Source organism: Ascaphus truei, unplaced genomic scaffold, assembly GCF_040206685.1.
Source record: "Ascaphus truei isolate aAscTru1 unplaced genomic scaffold, aAscTru1.hap1 HAP1_SCAFFOLD_1891, whole genome shotgun sequence".
Classification (NCBI taxonomy): domain Eukaryota; kingdom Metazoa; phylum Chordata; class Amphibia; order Anura; family Ascaphidae; genus Ascaphus; species Ascaphus truei.
Genome location: NW_027454794.1, coordinates 31,091 through 48,919, shown reverse-complemented (window position 1 = coordinate 48,919; position 17,829 = coordinate 31,091). Strand labels below are relative to the sequence as shown.

The 17,829-nt window shown below is 50.1% G+C and overlaps 1 protein-coding gene across 3 annotated transcripts; it reads right to left on the bottom strand.

Annotated features, from left to right (window-relative positions):
- Window positions 1-3,506: 3,506 nt before the first annotated feature.
- REM1 (RRAD and GEM like GTPase 1) lies at window positions 3,507-9,681 on the bottom strand. 3 transcript variants are annotated; one of them, XM_075582110.1, is made up of 5 exons: window positions 9,509-9,681; window positions 7,547-7,981; window positions 7,209-7,288; window positions 6,929-7,118; window positions 3,507-6,015 (listed from the first exon to the last, which is right to left on the bottom strand). In XM_075582110.1, the coding sequence occupies exons 1-5, from the start codon at window positions 9,630-9,632 to the stop codon at window positions 5,741-5,743; spliced, it is 1,104 nt and encodes a 367-aa protein (XP_075438225.1). In that variant the 5' UTR covers window positions 9,633-9,681; the 3' UTR covers window positions 3,507-5,740. The 3 variants fall into 3 exon arrangements, with proteins under 3 accessions (XP_075438225.1, XP_075438226.1, XP_075438228.1); XM_075582111.1 differs by having other exon boundaries at window positions 3,520-6,015; window positions 7,547-7,885; XM_075582113.1 differs by having other exon boundaries at window positions 3,522-6,015; window positions 7,547-7,866; window positions 9,509-9,647.
- Window positions 9,682-17,829: the final 8,148 nt, after the last annotated feature.

Sequence of the window (17,829 nt, the reverse complement as noted above, 5' to 3'; positions counted from 1 at the left end):
CATCAGGGCCAGATGCCTTATTTACTTTCATATTATGAAGCCCCCTATACTCTTCTTCCCCCGTTAACCAATTATTTGTTAATATAGAGGTTGTGGCTTCCTCCTTAATTCGATGCACTCTTAAACAAATCCTCTAATTACTCAAATATAGCATTTAATATTCAACTTTATACAGTATATAAACAATGTAACATAAGGACTAGTGACTAACAATGAAAAATATATCAACTGGAGTAACGACCTCTAATATCAACGGGACAATTAGTAGTAGTTGATTAGGGTACTCACCAAGATCCCCAATAACAGGTGCTGTAGCAAACCACTTCTAGTAATAATTATAAAGTAGATACAGGGGTGCTCTACATCTAGTGAATAATATGAATCGCTTTTCACTCATCAGAGCACCGCCAAAGATCTGATGAGTGAAACGCGTGTCGGGTAGCATCGTCAAACGTTGTGACGTCATGAGAGCAACCTAGGAACAGGTCTAACAAACTGTGTGCACAGGAGACGGAGGGCGGTGCACAGCGGAAGAAAACTCCACCAGGCAAGGTGTGTCATGAGTTGATACTACTCACTCACTCAGATTGCATACTTCAATCTAGTTAATGTGACTTTTTCAACTCACTGCATATATATTCCTACAATTGTTGGGCAAGAGGAACTGCTGCTTTATATATTCAGTTACTGCTGCACATTTCTAATGGACATTTACATGTGTTGAGGGTTTTGATGCACTGTTTGGGTTTTCTGCATAGTTAACCCTGGAAATCCTCTAACAAGCTGTGTGCCTGATACAATACAGATTTCACACGTTCAACTTGGTTGCAAATGTTTCAGTTTTGGGGAAATTTGGGCAGCTATCGCCATAATTAAATGTATTTGCTTTGGTATTCTACCTTAGCACCACATGTAGCTTATGACTGTTTGGCTACAATGAATTAATTTCTCACTCTTTCACACACTGTGTGATTCCCAGATATATTTCAACTTTATTCTCTTCTTGACACATCTGTTGTCATTTTGGGTAGGGAATTCATATGATTATTCACTAGGTGTATATGCAGATCGTCCCTGTATATACTTTATAATTATTACCAGGCTGCAAGGCGGCGCTGCTGGAATACCGGCCGGGCGGGAAGCCGGAGCAGCAGGGAGGGCGCCTGTGTTACCCCGCAGCTGCTGGAGGGAGGAGGTGGTAATGAGGGCAAAAAGCACGGAAAGGTTGCAGAAGAAGGTGGAGCAATTGTCCCAGGAGACGGGCACACTCAGTAACTTGTTCCTGTACCAATATGGCCGCTAATGCACGTCAACGTGAGGATCACATGATCTCCTACGTGGCAGAATGACGTACCTTGCCAGTAGAGCTGAGCAGGAGGTTGCTGTTGCTCCCCGAAAAATTGTTATTAAATCAATGGTGCGCCTTACAAATCGAGGAAACGCGGTAATTATTGGAAACATCCTGGGTAAGCTCGCTCTGGCGGCACCCAGCTTGGAGTTCCCGTAACCCCATACCTGGTGAGTTGTGACGGTGTTTGGGCATTGTGTTGTGCCCTGTTGGCTTCCAGCCAGAATAAACCTCGTTTATTTAACGCCTTCGTTCTGTCTGGCGCTTGCGATCCGGTTGTAATCGTCTGGTCTCCCGTGATGGCTCCTACAATAGGGACTCTTGTTAAATGCTGCTCTCCGCCCTATTCAGGTACCAGTAATAAATTGCCTCGTTGGTATTAGAGGTCGTTACACCAGTTCATATATTTTTAATCATTAGTCACTAGTCCTTGTTTATATATAAAGTTTAATATTAAACGTTATATTTTAGTAATTAGTGGATTTTTTTAAGAGTGCATCGAATTGGGATTGCTTTGTATCAAGTAGAATACAGTGCAGTATATACAGAATCCCTCTGCAGGTTATACACATCCTGTATACATCAAGTAGATTTGAGCTGGTGTCCTGCAGTTAGCTGTACTGACACAGGGGGGAAGCAGAGCACCATGATCTATACAGCCAGCCAACTACGCTATGCTGTTTGCATAGGAGCAACCACACGGGGGCGCATGTATGTATATCAGGCCTGCACACAGCCTGTAAAGTGAAACGTGCTCCAAGGAAAGCAGATTCGGGCCGCACTATAATTTAAATTATCTAATTTCCGGGGTTATATAAAAAAAAACACAGCTGCAATGTGCCAAGGTCAATGTATGAGGTGTACAATATCAGCCGCGGAGCTACCCATGTGCTCCGTTAAAGAGGTGTGTTTTAAGATAGAATTAAAGGTGGATAGAGAGGGTGCTAGTCGGGTATTGAGGGGAAGGGCATTCCAGGGGTGTGGGGCAGTCGGTGAGAAAGGTTTAAGGCGGGAGAGGGCTTTAGATACAAAGGGGGTCGAGAGAAGACATCCTTGAGAAGAACGCAAGAGTCGGGATGGTGCATAGCGAGAAATTAGGGCTGAGATGTAAGGAGGGGCAGAAGAGTGTAAAGCCTTAGGCTGCGTTCCCGCTAGCGCTTGCGGCGGTTACTTACATATATAGCTATATGTAAGTCCCCGCTCACGCTGTGCACGCGCCCTCGTGCGCAGGCACACACGCTCACCCGCGCTCGGCGCTTAAGTAAACAAAAAAACTATACTTTCCCGCGCGCTCAATTACCCGCAATGCCCCCACCCGCGCGCGTACATGCAGGACAGCCGGTGCTCATGCTTGGAGTGCTCTCCAAGCATGAGCGCGCTCAGCGCCAGCGGGGACTCAGTTTAGGCTGCGGACATAGTAAGTTCTCCCGTGCAGAGGCGCGCAGAGGCTGAGGGAAAGCGGGTGCTTTCCCTGGCCATGGTACGCGCGCCATCCGTGGGCGCGTCGGGGGGCGTGCCAGTGACGTCACTGAGCTGGTTCGCCCTCATTGGGCGAACCACTCAGGGACCGGCCTGTCGCGCAAGAAATCAGTTGTAACTGATTTCTTGCGCAACGCCCGCACCCTCCCGCCGCATAGACGCGAACACTGCCTTTAGGCAGACTGTTCGCTCGCGTCCGCGCGGTCTGCCATACCACGGACGCAGCCTTAAAAGTGATGAGAATTGAGTGTGTGATACAGGATTTGATAGGAAACCAGGAGAGGGATTCCAGCAGGGGAGACCGAGACAGATTTAGGAGAGAGTAGAGTGATTCTGGCATCAGCATTTATGATAGATTGAAGGGGAGACAGGCGAGAGGCAGGAAGGCCGGACAGCAGGAGGTTACAATAGTCGAGACGGGAGAGAATGAGGGCCCGTGTTAGAGTTTTAGCAGCAGAGGGACAGAGGAAAGGGCGTATCTTTGTAATGTTACGGAGGTAAAAACAACACGTTTCAGCTACATTGTGAGAGGAGAACGTGAGGGAGGAGTCAAATGTGACCCCTAGGCAGTGTGCTTGTGATACTGGGTGTATGATAGAACTGCCAACTGCAGAAGGGGTAGTAGGGCCAGGCTTGGGAGGAAGTATGAGGAGCTCTGTTTTTGCCATGTTGAGTTTAAGTCGGCGGAGGCCCATCCAGGATGATATCGCAGAGAGACATTCAGAGACTTTGGTCTGTACAGCAGGTGTAAGGTCAGCAAGGCCGTCTTAACAGCATTATAGGCCTCCGGGCAAAGCAGTGCACTGGGCCCGGCCTACACAACCCCTCACAGGAATAAAAATGTCAATTATCGATAAAATAAACTTATATTTATTGGTACCTTCAACAAAACCGTTAATTGCCCCCGCGAATCCGTTACAATATTCTGCTTCCATAACATTGCAAGCAATAAAAAACGGCGACATTTCTCTGGCGAATGCAGACACGCCAACGCTCCGCTACAAGTCGTCATTTTTCTCCTTCTCCCGAGATAGCGGGAGATGTGAATGTTGAGGCGGGTGATCGGAAAATTAGTGTTTAAATTCTGGTCGGTGCATAGATTAGCGTGGGGTCCCTACGCTCGTGTGGCCCCCGGGCAACTGCCCAGCGTGCCCATGCGTTAAGATGGCACTGAAGGTCAGGGGTTGAAAAGTAAAATTTATCATCGACAGAATAGAGGTGATATTTGAACCCAAGAGATGTGATGGAGAGAGTGTGTAAAGAGAGAAGAGAAGAGGTCCCAGGACAGAGACGAGTTACACCCACAGAGAGAGCGACCGAGGAGGAGTTAGCAAACAAGACACGGACAGTACGATGGGAGAGGTAAGAGGAGACCCAGGATACCAAGAGTATGGAGAATGTGAAGGAGACGAGGGTGGGAAACAGTATCACCGGCTGCAGAGAGGTCGAGCAGTAAGAGCAGAGTGGGAGATCCCACCCTTGTACAGTGGGATGCAGCAGGCTCCCCCTGTCAGGCCCCAGGCTCAGACAGTCCTTGCTGTGTCCCAGAAAATCAATAACACAGACAGCGCCTGACGGCTCACACGCAACTCCTGTGTTTATCAGATGTGTGCCAGGTCATTAAACACGGAGCAATCACACTGCAGGCAGATGCACAGAGGGCCACACACACACACACGCTAAACCAGACCCCCTCCTCCACACACATACACATGCAGAGCGAACCCCCCGCCCCCCACAGAGCAATGCAAGAGCAGACCACCACACACACACACACACACACACACACACGCTAAACCAGACCCCCTCCTCCACACACATACACATGCAGAGCGAACCCCCCGCCCCCCACAGAGCAATGCAAGAGCAGACCACCACACACACACACACACACACACACACACACACACACACACACACACACACACACACACACACACACACTGCACTGAGGGCTGGACCCCCATATGAAGCAATACATGACCAGACCAGGGGTTGTACAGATTGTAAGTCACGGTGTGCATACAAAGCCATGCTCTCCCTCAAGACGACAAGGGGTTACATATTCCCGGTAAAACAGCGGCCACCTTAGGGGTAGGTGGGCTCTCTGTCACCCTGAATTGGTGGGACAGAGCCCTCTCTCCCCCCCCTCTCTTATCCCTGCAGTCTCTCCCCGGCCCCTGTCCATAAACAGTGAGCTCAGATTTTCCACTGTGGTGTCAGCGGAGAAGCAGAGGGAGCGCGGCAGAATTCCATTAAATCCTGGAAAAAGGGGGGGGGGGGAGAGAGGGGAGAGAGGGGAGAGACAAAGGGGACATACCACCAATTTGAATCTGAAAACAATTTTTAAAAAAATGCTGCTATCGCCCAGTAAATAAGTCTTTTTTATCCCAACACATCAGGGAAGAATTCAGACACGTGCATTTCCATCCCAGATCTGGAAGACAGAAACTTTCAGATGTTTGCCAGTGTAAAGGGTGGCTGGGGGGGAGAGGAGGAGGAGAACGTATAGGAGTGTATGGGGAGGGGGAGAGAGGGGTGTGGGGAGCACAAGAGTGTTGTGGGAGGCTGAAATTTAAAGGGGGACATTTTCACGTAACATAACCGATTGATCCAAAGTCACAAACTTTAATCACCGCCCTTTGAACTTTGACCTTTCTATGTGATAGGAGAGGTCTGGGGAGGCTTATTAAAGGTGGGCCCCCTTTCCCCCCTATCCCCCATCCCGCTTTCAAACTTGAATGTGAGGGGGCACTCAGAGAGTCATTAACTGTCACTGTGAGGGGCACTCAGCTCTGCGTGAGGGGCACTCAGCTCTGCGTGAGGGGCACTCAGCTCTGCTGTGAGGGGGCCCTCAGTTTCTCGATACTCTGTGAGAGGGCCCATAGTCCTCCGCTCCGCAGCACGACACCCTCAGAGCACAGACAGGTCGTGACAGGAGTGTGAGTGCGCCCTCAGCGCTGCTTTGCTGTTGCGGGTTACAAGCCGGTCCAGGAACCTCCGCGCTCGCTTGCTCAGACTCTCCTTGCGCTGGTTCCGCGCTCTGCAGCTCGGGCGTGTGTCCGCGCCCTCCCCGCGCAGGCGGATCTGACGCACGGTCCCCTCGAACAGCTCGCGCACGTTGTGCTGCAGGACGGCGGACGTCTCGATGAATTTACAGTCACACACCACGGCGCAGGCGCGTCCCTCTGCGGAGAGAGGACAGCGGGCAGGGCTCAGGGGCGCAGTGCCAGGCAGGGCTCAGGGGCGCAGTGCCAGGCAGGGCTCAGGGGCGCAGTATGTATGTATGTCTTTATTTATATAGCGCCATTAATGTACATAGCGCTTCACATTAGTAATACATGTGGTAATCATATAAATAACAAATAATACAAATAACAGATGATGGGAATAAGTGCTTCAGACATAAAAGTAACATTAAGGAAGAGGAGTCCCTGCTCCGAGGAGCTTACAATCTAATTGGTGGGGAGAACGTACAGAGACAGTAGTGCATTCAGGTAAGTGCGTCTGCAGGGTGCAAGCTTTATGTCTCATGTGTAGTGTTAGCCACGGTGATACTCATACGCTTCTTTAAGCAGGTGTGTCTTAAGGTGGGTCTTAAAGGTGGATAGAGAGGGTGCTAGTTGGGTATTGAGGGGAAGGGCATTCCAGAGGTGCGGGGCAGTCAGTGAGAAAGGTTAAAGGTGGGAGAGGGCTTTAGATACAAAGGGGGTAGAGAGAAGACATCCTGGAGCAGAACGCAAGAGTCGGGATGGTGCATAGCGAGAAATTAGGGCTGAGATGTAAGGAGGGGCAGAAGAGTGTAAAGCTTTAAAAGTGAGGAGGAGAATTGAGTGCGAGATGCGGGATTTGATAGGAAGCCAGGAGAGGGATTTCAGGAGGGGAGATGCTGAGACAGATCTAGGAAAGAGTAGAGTGATTCTGGCAGCAGCGTTTAGGATAGATTGTAGGGGAGACAGGTGAGAGGCAGGAAGGCCGGACAGCAGGAGGTTATAGTAAACGAGACGGGAGGGAATGAGGGCCTGAGTGCTATACCATTCTCTGCACAACGTTCACTTTCTCTCCCCCCTCTGGCTTTCTCTGTCGCTCCCCATCTCTCACCTTCCACAGACACCTCCCTGCAGCGTACGAGGTCCGTCTTGTTCCCCACAAGGATGATGGGAATATTTTCGTCCTGTCGGGTGTGTCTCAGCTTAATGTGCAGTTCCGAGGCACTCTCAAAGCTGGCCCGATCCGTTATGGAGTACACAATGATGTATGCGTTCCCCACTTGCATGGAACAGTCACGCTTCTGCAATGAGACACACCCCAATAACTACCCTGCCCCCCCCCCACACATAACCTGCCCCCACCGTTCCTCCACATGGGCTCCCCGTCCTACCTGTGCCTCAAATCCCCACATTTCCATCACCAGCAGAGTGGTGTCTTCTCCATCCACGGTCAGTGTGCACTCATAGACCTCTAAAATGGAGAGGTCAGAGGTCACAGGAGGGTTAAGGGGGAGGGGGGAAGAGAGAGAACAGGAATTCCTCCAGCACCCCAATAGAAATGGCACTTCTCAGATCCTAAGCCACACAATAACGGGAGAGCAGCGTGTGAAAGTGCGCGGTGTGCCGCCACCGCCAACACCTATCTTTTATCAACCCTCGTCTCCAGGGGTCACCTCTCCCTCCGTGCCCCCACCCTCTCTCACCTCCGCTTGATCTCCCCCCCTCTCACCTTGCTGCTGTTCCGCTGCTCCTCTCTCCTGCTCTCTTGTGAAGATACCGACCAGACTGGACTTCCCGACCCCAGAATCGCCGAGCAGAACGACTCTAAACGGAGCCTCGCATACCTCGTCCGAGCCCCCCGAGTCAGAGGAACCGCTGCCGCGGGCCCCGAGTGTGGGCGTGGAGGGCATCCCCAGAGGTGGGGGGAATGCTCGCGGGCGGCTCTGGTGGGTGCAGGGCAGGGGGGTGCTGGCTCTCCTCCGCAGGGGGGAACGGCTGGCACTCATCTGAATGGAAAGCACGTGGGACGGCTCCTGCTGCTCGGTTTGACTAGTCGGGTATACAGAGTCTAGATTTGGTGATTGCGAAGAGGAGGAATGAAACAAGGGGCAGAAAGTGAGGGGGCGGGGACATAACCGATGTATTATCTGCCGGGCAGGAGACTCTGAAAGACAATTTTGGTCGATGTCTCAGAATGTCAAGGGGAGTCTGCAGCCGATTTATTTGGTGCACAATTGTATGGGGCAATAGGAGGAGTTATAGGGAGCGGTTATATGGGGTAATAGGAGGAGTTATAGGGAGGGGGTATATGGGAAATGGGAGGAGTTATAGGGAGGGGGTATGTGGGGCAATAGGAGGGGTTATAGGGAGGGGGTATATGGGGCAATAGGAGGGGTTATAGGGAGCGGTTATATGGGGGTAATAGGAGGAGTTCTAGGGAGAGGTTATATGGGGCAATAGGAGGAGTTATAGGGAGCGGTTATATGGGGCAATAGAAGGAGTTATAGGGAGAGGTTATATGGAGTAATAGGAGGAGTTATAGGGAGAGGTTATATGGGGTAATAAGAGGAGTTATAGGGAGAGGTTATATGGGCAATAGAAGGAGTTATAGGGAGAGGTTATATGGAGTAATAGGAGTTATAGGGAGCGGTTATATGGAGTAACAGGAGGAGTTTCAGGAAGTGGTTAAATGGGGTAATAGGAGGAGTTATAGGGAGCAGTTATATCGAGCAACAGGGAGTGGAGATATGTGCAATAGGAGGTGTTATAGTGAGAGGTTATATGGGTCAATAGGAGTAGTTATAGGGAGCGGTTATATGGGGCAATAGGAGGAGTTATAGGGCGCGGTTATATGGGTAATAGGAGGAGTTATAGGGAGAGGTTATATGGAGATATAGGAGTTATAGGGAGGGGTTATATGGAGCAATAGGAGTAGTTATAGGGAGATATAGGAGTTATAGGGATGGGTTATATGGAGCAATAGGAGGAGTTATAGGGAGAGGTTATATGGAGCAATAGGAGGAGTTATAGGGAGCGTTTTTTTTGGAGTTATATGGAGTACTAGGAGATATAGCGAGGGGTTATATGAGGTAATAGGAGCAGTGTCAGCATCACTTTGTTCCTTGTATTGTGATGAAAACCACCGCCAAGTCTGACCTATTGTAAACTCGAAACGCTCTGTATCTCACACACAACATACGTTTACTTTTTGCTGTGTTTGCGATTTCTTTTTAACAGTTTGATGCTGGCCCCTGAAAGTTTCGTTTTGTTCGGGCGCTGCGCGCGGGGGCCTGGAGGGGTGAGGGGGGGTGTGTGTGAGATGTGCCCGGACCCCCCGGTCACCCTCTCTGTGCCTCCTGCGCAATGCGACACCAAGCTGCCACGGGAACAGGAGGCCCGTTAAGGCGCAAGAAGCGATGACATGACGGGGGGGGGGGGGGCGAGAGAGGGCGAGCAGGACAGTCTCCGGGGGCGAGAATGAGGACGCCACAACTGTCACCGCACTCACTAAGCAGCTTTCGGATGCAGAATGGGGCAGAGAATGCTGCTAACGGGAATGAAATCTGCAGAGCATTTAGCAGAACACTAGTGGGGGCGTAAGGTGCATATTGTTCTGCACACACTTGCATGTTGCTGCAGACCCCTCGGGTGCTGATGAGGGTCCCTATAAACTGTTCTCACCCCGTCTTACCGGTTAATTCTTTCTTGCCGTCTCCCCAAGCTTGACCCGCAGCACCGGCGATCCCTGGGCTGTCTCTCTGGGATCCTGAGCTGTCTCTTTCCCCCCGGAGTCTTGCGCTCTTCGATTCCAACATGAGCTTACAGCCAGCTGTTTAATATCAGCTGGCGCTGCCTCCCCTGAGTGTGACCCCACCCACACACCCACCAACATTCACACGGGGTGTAGCCTCCCCTGAGAGTGACCCCACCCACACACCCACCCACATTCACACAGGACGCTGCTTCCCCTGAGTGGGACCCCACCCACACACCTTCACACGGGGTGCTGCCTCCCCTGAGTGTGACCCCACCCACAAACATTCACACGGGGTGCTGCCTCCCCTGAGTGGGACCCCACCCACACACATTCACACGGGGTGCTGTCTCCCCTGTGTGATCCCACCCACACACCTTCACACGGGGTGCTGCCTCCCCTGAGTGGGACCCCACCCACACACATTCACACGGGGTGCTGCTTCCCCTGAGTGTGACCCCACCCACACACATTCACACGGGGCGCTGCCTCCCCTGAGTGGGACCCCACCCACACACATTCACACGGGGTGCTGCCTCCCCTGAGTGGGACCCCACCCACACACATTCACACGGGGTGCTGCCTCCCCTGAGTGGGAACCCACCCACACACATTCACACGGGGTGCTGTCTCCCCTGCGTGGGACCCGACCCACACACATTCACACGGGGTGCTGCCTCCCCTGAGTGGGACCCCACCCACACACATTCACACGAGGCGCTGCCTCCCCTGAGTGGGACCCCACCCACACACATTCACACGGGGTGCTGCCTCCCCTGAGTGTGACTCCACCCACACACATTCACACGGGGTGCTGCCTCCCCTGAGTGGGACCCCACCCACACGCATTCACACGGGGTGCTGCCTCCCCTGAGTGGGACCCCACCCACACGCATTCACACGAGGCGCTGCCTCCCCTGAGTGTGACCCCACCCACACACATTTACACGGGGTGCTGCCTACCCTGAGTGGGAACCCACCCACACACACACCCACCCACACACATTCACACGGGGTGCTGCCTCCCCAGAGTGTGACCCCACCCACACACATTCACACGGGGTGCTGCATCCCCTGAGTGTGACCCTGTCACGGTAGCTTATGACAAGATATAATGAACACCAAATATCTGGGTTGAACTGAACGAGGCTTAGATATAATAAAATATAATTTATTCCTTAAAAAAAGTGAACACAGCAATATAGTAAAATTAACAGACAAGAAGGTAACACTTACTTAGGGTTGAGGAATGGAGAAGTATCAGCTAGCAATTCTCCAGCAATCCGGTGACATTTAAGATGGTATCAGAAGAAGAACTCAAAACTGTAGGGTTGACACAGTTTATATACCTGTGTAACCCTATTCTTAACATTGAATACAGACTATTGGTGAACAATTATCTGTATCCAATTCCTAACGTGGAGACACAGATTAACCCATGCCCCCCAGCTAATTAGCCCATGTGTACTGGGACTCTATGGGTAGCCCCATAATTAAATCAGGGGCGACGACCAGTTTACCAAATGAAGTATCTGCATTGTTTGTAGGTGTAGACATAACACTTACAAACCACTCCAGTTTGATGATTGTCCACCCTCAGGTAACAATTAGAGTGGCAGAGTCTGTTGATTAGTACTTGGTCTGTTGATTAGTACTTAGTGTAAACAATCCGGGCAGTTAATTTTTGATCACAGTGCTTAGGCTCAATCAGCCGGCTGCCCTTCATGACCTATTAGCATAGCAGATGGTCTGCATTTTCAGAGCAGATCCAAAATACCATACATATATACTTTAATATCTACACATATTAAGAAGTTCCATTCTGGTGGGCTCAGTGGGTCGAAATTTGCCAGTTTTTAATGCCTACAGTGACCCCACATATTGGCCAAATATCAACTCTCTGTGACCTCCAGAACTGGAGATACAGAAATGCACTTTAAAACATTAAAATACAGGATTATAATGAAACATGGGAACAGGGGAACATACAGTTTCCTGACATGACAAGGTGTAAGCCACATTCCTGGACCGCAGTCCAGTTAACCCCTTGCCTCCCTGGTGAGGTCAGGGGGTGGCCATATGGGGTGCAACCCCTTTAATACCGGGCCAACCCCCCTCTCCCTCTACACCTCCCCTTCTTAATGGGTGACCTGTGGCCCACTGGCCCTAACGGGGAGTGGGGCACTGCTGGCACCCTTAATGAACTCAGTCTCAGAGGGATAGTCCTGACGTGAAAGTCCATCAGCATTGCTGTTTTCACTACCCTTTTTGTGCTGAATAGTAAACTCAAACTCTTGCAGGGCCAAGCTCCACCTTAGCAACTTGGCATTCTCCCCTGATGCCCTCTGCAGCCAACTCAGGGGGTTGTGGTCTGTGAGGACCGTGAAAGCCCTTCCATACACGTAGGACTGGAGTTTTTTGAGTGCCCACACAATGGCCAAGCACTCTTTCTCAATGGTAGCATAGGCCACCTCTCTGTGTAGAGCTGCAGCAGTATATAACATGGCACGTGTAGCGCTGCAGCAGTATATAACATGGCATGTGTAGCGCTGCAGCAGTATATAACATGGCATGTGTAGCGCTGCAGCAGTATATAACATGGCATGTGTAGCGCTGCAGCAGTATATAACATGGCATGGGTAGCGCTGCAGCAGTATATAACATGGCACGTGTAGCGCTGCAGCAGTATATAACATGGCATGGGTAGCGCTGCAGCAGTATATGACATGGCATGTGTAGCGCTGCAGCAGTATATGACATGGCATGTGTAGCGCTGCAGCAGTATATAACATGGCACGTGTAGCGCTGCAGCAGTATATAACATGGCATGGGTAGCGCTGCAGCAGTATATAACATGGCATGTGTAGCGCTGCAGCAGTATATAACATGGCATGTGTAGCGCTGCAGCAGTATATAACATGGCATGTGTAGCGCTGCAGCAGTATATAACATGGCATGTGTAGCGCTGCAGCAGTATATAACATGGCATGTGTAGCGCTGCAGCAGTATATAACATGGCATGTGTAGCGCTGCAGCAGTATATAACATGGCATGTGTAGCGCTGCAGCAGTATATAACATGGCACGTGTAGCGCTGCAGCAGTATATAACATGGCATGTGTAGCGCTGCAGCAGTATATAACATGGCATGTGTAGCGCTGCAGCAGTATATAACATGGCATGGGTAGCGCTGCAGCAGTATATAACATGGCATGTGTAGCGCTGCAGCAGTATATAACATGGCACGGGTAGCGCTGCAGCAGTATATAACATGGCACGTGTAGCGCTGCAGCAGAATATAACATGGCACGTGTAGCGCTGCAGCAGTATATAACATGGCACGTGTAGAGCTGCAGCAGTATATAACATGGCATGTGTAGCGCTGCAGCAGTATATAACATGGCACGTGTAGAGCTGCAGCAGTATATAACATGGCATGTGTAGCGCTGCAGCAGTATATAACATGGCATGTGTAGCGCTGCAGCAGTATATAACATGGCACGTGTAGCGCTGCAGCAGTATATAACATGGCGTGTGTAGAGCTGCAGCAGTATATAACATGGCACGTGTAGCGCTGCAGCAGTATATAACATGGCATGTGTAGCGCTGCAGCAGTATATAACATGGCATGTGTAGAGCTGCAGCAGTATATAACATGGCATGTGTAGCGCTGCAGCGGTATATAACATGGCATGTGTAGCGCTGCAGCGGTATATAACATGGCATGTGTAGCGCTGCAGCAGTATATAACATGGCATGTGTAGCGCTGCAGCAGTATATAACATGGCATGGGTAGCGCTGCAGCAGTATATAACATGGCACGTGTAGCGCTGCAGCAGTATATAACATGGCACGTGTAGCGCTGCAGCAGTATATAACATGGCACGTGTAGCGCTGCAGCAGTATATAACATGGCATGTGTAGCGCTGCAGCAGTATATAACATGGCATGGGTAGCGCTGCAGCAGTATATAACATGGCATGGGTAGCGCTGCAGCAGTATATAACATGGCATGTGTAGCGCTGCAGCAGTATATAACATGGCATGGGTAGCGCTGCAGCAGTATATAACATGGCACGTGTAGCGCTGCAGCAGTATATAACATGGCACGTGTAGAGCTGCAGCAGTATATAACATGGCACGTGTAGCGCTGCAGCAGTATATAACATGGCATGTGTAGCGCTGCAGCAGTATATAACACGGCACGTGTAGCGCTGCAGCAGTATATAACATGGCATGTGTAGAGCTGCAGCAGTATATAACATGGCATGGGTAGCGCTGCAGCAGTATATAACATGGCATGTGTAGAGCTGCAGCAGTATATAACATGGCATGTGTAGCGCTGCAGCAGTATATAACATGGCATGTGTAGCGCTGCAGCAGTATATAACATGGCACGTGTAGCGCTGCAGCAGTATATAACATGGCATGGGTAGCGCTGCAGCAGTATATAACATGGCATGTGTAGCGCTGCAGAAGTATATAACATGGCATGTGTAGCGCTGCAGCAGTATATAACATGGCACGTGTAGCGCTGCAGCAGTATATAACATGGCATGTGTAGCGCTGCAGCAGTATATAACATGGCATGTGTAGCGCTGCAGCAGTATATAACATGGCATGTGTAGAGCTGCAGCAGTATATAACATGGCATGTGTAGAGCTGCAGCAGTATATAACATGGCACGTGTAGCGCTGCAGCAGTATATAACATGGCACGTGTAGCGCTGCAGCAGTATATAACATGGCACGGGTAGCGCTGCAGCAGTATATAACATGGCATGTGTAGCGCTGCAGCAGTATATAACATGGCATGTGTAGCGCTGCAGCAGTATATAACATGGCACGTGTAGCGCTGCAGCAGTATATAACATGGCACGTGTAGCGCTGCAGCAGTATATAACATGGCATGTGTAGCGCTGCAGCAGTATATAACATGGCACGTGTAGCGCTGCAGCAGTTTATAACATGGCACGTGTAGAGCTGCAGCAGTATATAACATGGCACGTGTAGCTCTGCAGCAGTATATAACATGGCATGTGTAGCGCTGCAGCAGTATATAACATGGCACGTGTAGCGCTGCAGCAGTATATAACATGGCACGTGTAGAGCTGCAGCAGTATATAACATGGCATGTGTAGCGCTGCAGCAGTATATAACATGGCATGTGTAGCGCTGCAGCAGTATATAACATGGCATGTGTAGCGCTGCAGCAGTATATAACATGGCATGTGTAGCGCTGCAGCAGTATATAACATGGCACGTGTAGCGCTGCAGCAGTATATAACATGGCATGTGTAGCGCTGCAGCAGTATATAACATGGCATGTGTAGCGCTGCAGCAGTATATAACATGGCATGTGTAGAGCTGCAGCAGTATATAACATGGCATGTGTAGAGCTGCAGCAGTATATAACATGGCATGTGTAGAGCTGCAGCAGTATATAACATGGCACGTGTAGCGCTGCAGCAGTATATAACATGGCATGTGTAGCGCTGCAGCAGTATATAACATGGCATGTGTAGCGCTGCAGCAGTATATAACATGGCACGGGTAGCGCTGCAGCAGTATATAACATGGCACGTGTAGCGCTGCAGCAGTATATAACATGGCACGTGTAGCGCTGCAGCAGTATATAACATGGCACGTGTAGCGCTGCAGCAGTATATAACATGGCATGTGTAGCGCTGCAGCAGTATATAACATGGCATGTGTAGAGCTGCAGCAGTATATAACATGGCATGTGTAGCGCTGCAGCAGTATATAACACGGCACGTGTAGAGCTGCAGCAGTATATAACATGGCATGTGTAGCGCTGCAGCAGTATATAACATGGCATGTGTAGCGCTGCAGCAGTATATAACATGGCATGTGTAGCGCTGCAGCAGTATATGACATGGCACGTGTAGCGCTGCAGCAGTATATGACATGGCACGTGTAGCGCTGCAGCAGTATATGACATGGCACGTGAAGAGCTGCAGCAGTATATAACATGGCATGTGTAGCGCTGCAGCAGTATATAACATGGCACGGGTAGCGCTGCAGCAGTATATAACATGGCATGGGTAGCGCTGCAGCAGTATATAACATGGCATGGGTAGCGCTGCAGCAGTATATAACATGGCATGTGTAGCGCTGCAGCAGTATATGACATGGCATGTGTAGAGCTGCAGCAGTATGTAACATGGCATGTGTAGCGCTGCAGCAGTATATAACATGGCATGTGTAGCGCTGCAGCAGTATATAACATGGCACGTGTAGCTCTGCAGCAGTATATAACATGGCACGTGTAGCGCTGCAGCAGTATATAACATGGCACGTGTAGCGCTGCAGCAGTATATAACATGGCACGTGTAGAGCTGCAGCAGTATATAACATGGCACGTGTAGCGCTGCAGCAGTATATAACATGGCATGTGTAGCGCTGCAGCAGTATATAACATGGCATGTGTAGAGCTGCAGCAGTATATAACATGGCATGTGTAGCGCTGCAGCAGTATATAACATGGCATGTGTAGCGCTGCAGCAGTATATAACATGGCATGTGTAGCGCTGCAGCAGTATATAACATGGCATGTGTAGAGCTGCAGCAGTATATAACATGGCATGTGTAGCGCTGCAGCAGTATATAACATGGCATGTGTAGAGCTGCAGCAGTATATAACATGGCACGTGTAGAGCTGCAGCAGTATATAACATGGCACGTGTAGAGCTGCAGCAGTATATAACATGGCACGTGTAGCGCTGCAGCAGTATATAACATGGCATGTGTAGCGCTGCAGCAGTATATAACATGGCACGTGTAGAGCTGCAGCAGTATATAACATGGCACGTGTAGCGCTGCAGCAGTATATAACATGGCATGTGTAGCGCTGCAGCAGTATATAACATGGCACGTGTAGCGCTGCAGCAGTATATAACATGGCACGTGTAGCGCTGCAGCAGTATATAACATGGCATGTGTAGCGCTGCAGCAGTATATAACATGGCATGTGTAGCGCTGCAGCAGTATATAACATGGCATGTGTAGAGCTGCAGCAGTATATAACATGGCACGTGTAGCGCTGCAGCAGTATATAACATGGCACGTGTAGCGCTGCAGCAGTATATAACATGGCATGTGTAGCGCTGCAGCAGTATATAACATGGCATGTGTAGCGCTGCAGCAGTATATAACATGGCATGTGTAGAGCTGCAGCAGTATTTAACATGGCATGTGTAGAGCTGCAGCAGTATATAACATGGCATGTGTAGCGCTGCAGCAGTATATAACATGGCATGTGTAGCGCTGCAGCAGTATATAACATGGCACGTGTAGCGCTGCAGCAGTATATAACATGGCACGTGTAGAGCTGCAGCAGTATATAACATGGCACGTGTAGCGCTGCAGCAGTATATAACATGGCACGTGTAGCGCTGCAGCAGTATATAACATGGCACGTGTAGCGCTGCAGCAGTATATAACATGGCACGTGTAGAGCTGCAGCAGTATATAACATGGCACGTGTAGAGCTGCAGCAGTATATAACATGGCACGTGTAGCGCTGCAGCAGTATATAACATGGCACGTGTAGCGCTGCAGCAGTATATAACATGGCACGTGTAGCGCTGCAGCAGTATATAACATGGCACGTGTAGCGCTGCAGCAGTATATAACATGGCACGTGTAGCGCTGCAGCAGTATATAACACGGCACGTGTAGAGCTGCAGCAGTATATAACACGGCACGTGTAGCGCTGCAGCAGTATATAACACGGCACGTGTAGAGCTGCAGCAGTATATAACACGGCACGTGTAGCGCTGCAGCAGTATATAACATGGCATGTGTAGCGCTGCAGCAGTATATAACATGGCATGTGTAGAGCTGCAGCAGTATATAACATGGCACGTGTAGCGCTGCAGCAGTATATAACATGGCATGTGTAGAGCTGCAGCAGTATATAACATGGCATGTGTAGCGCTGCAGCAGTATATAACATGGCATGTGTAGAGCTGCAGCAGTATATAACATGGCATGTGTAGCGCTGCAGCAGTATATAACATGGCATGTGTAGAGCTGCAGCAGTATATAACATGGCATGTGTAGCGCTGCAGCAGTATATAACATGGCATGTGTAGCGCTGCAGCAGTATATAACATGGCATGTGTAGCGCTGCAGCAGTATATAACATGGCACGTGTAGCGCTGCAGCAGTATATAACATGGCACGTGTAGCGCTGCAGCAGTATATAACATGGCATGTGTAGCGCTGCAGCAGTATA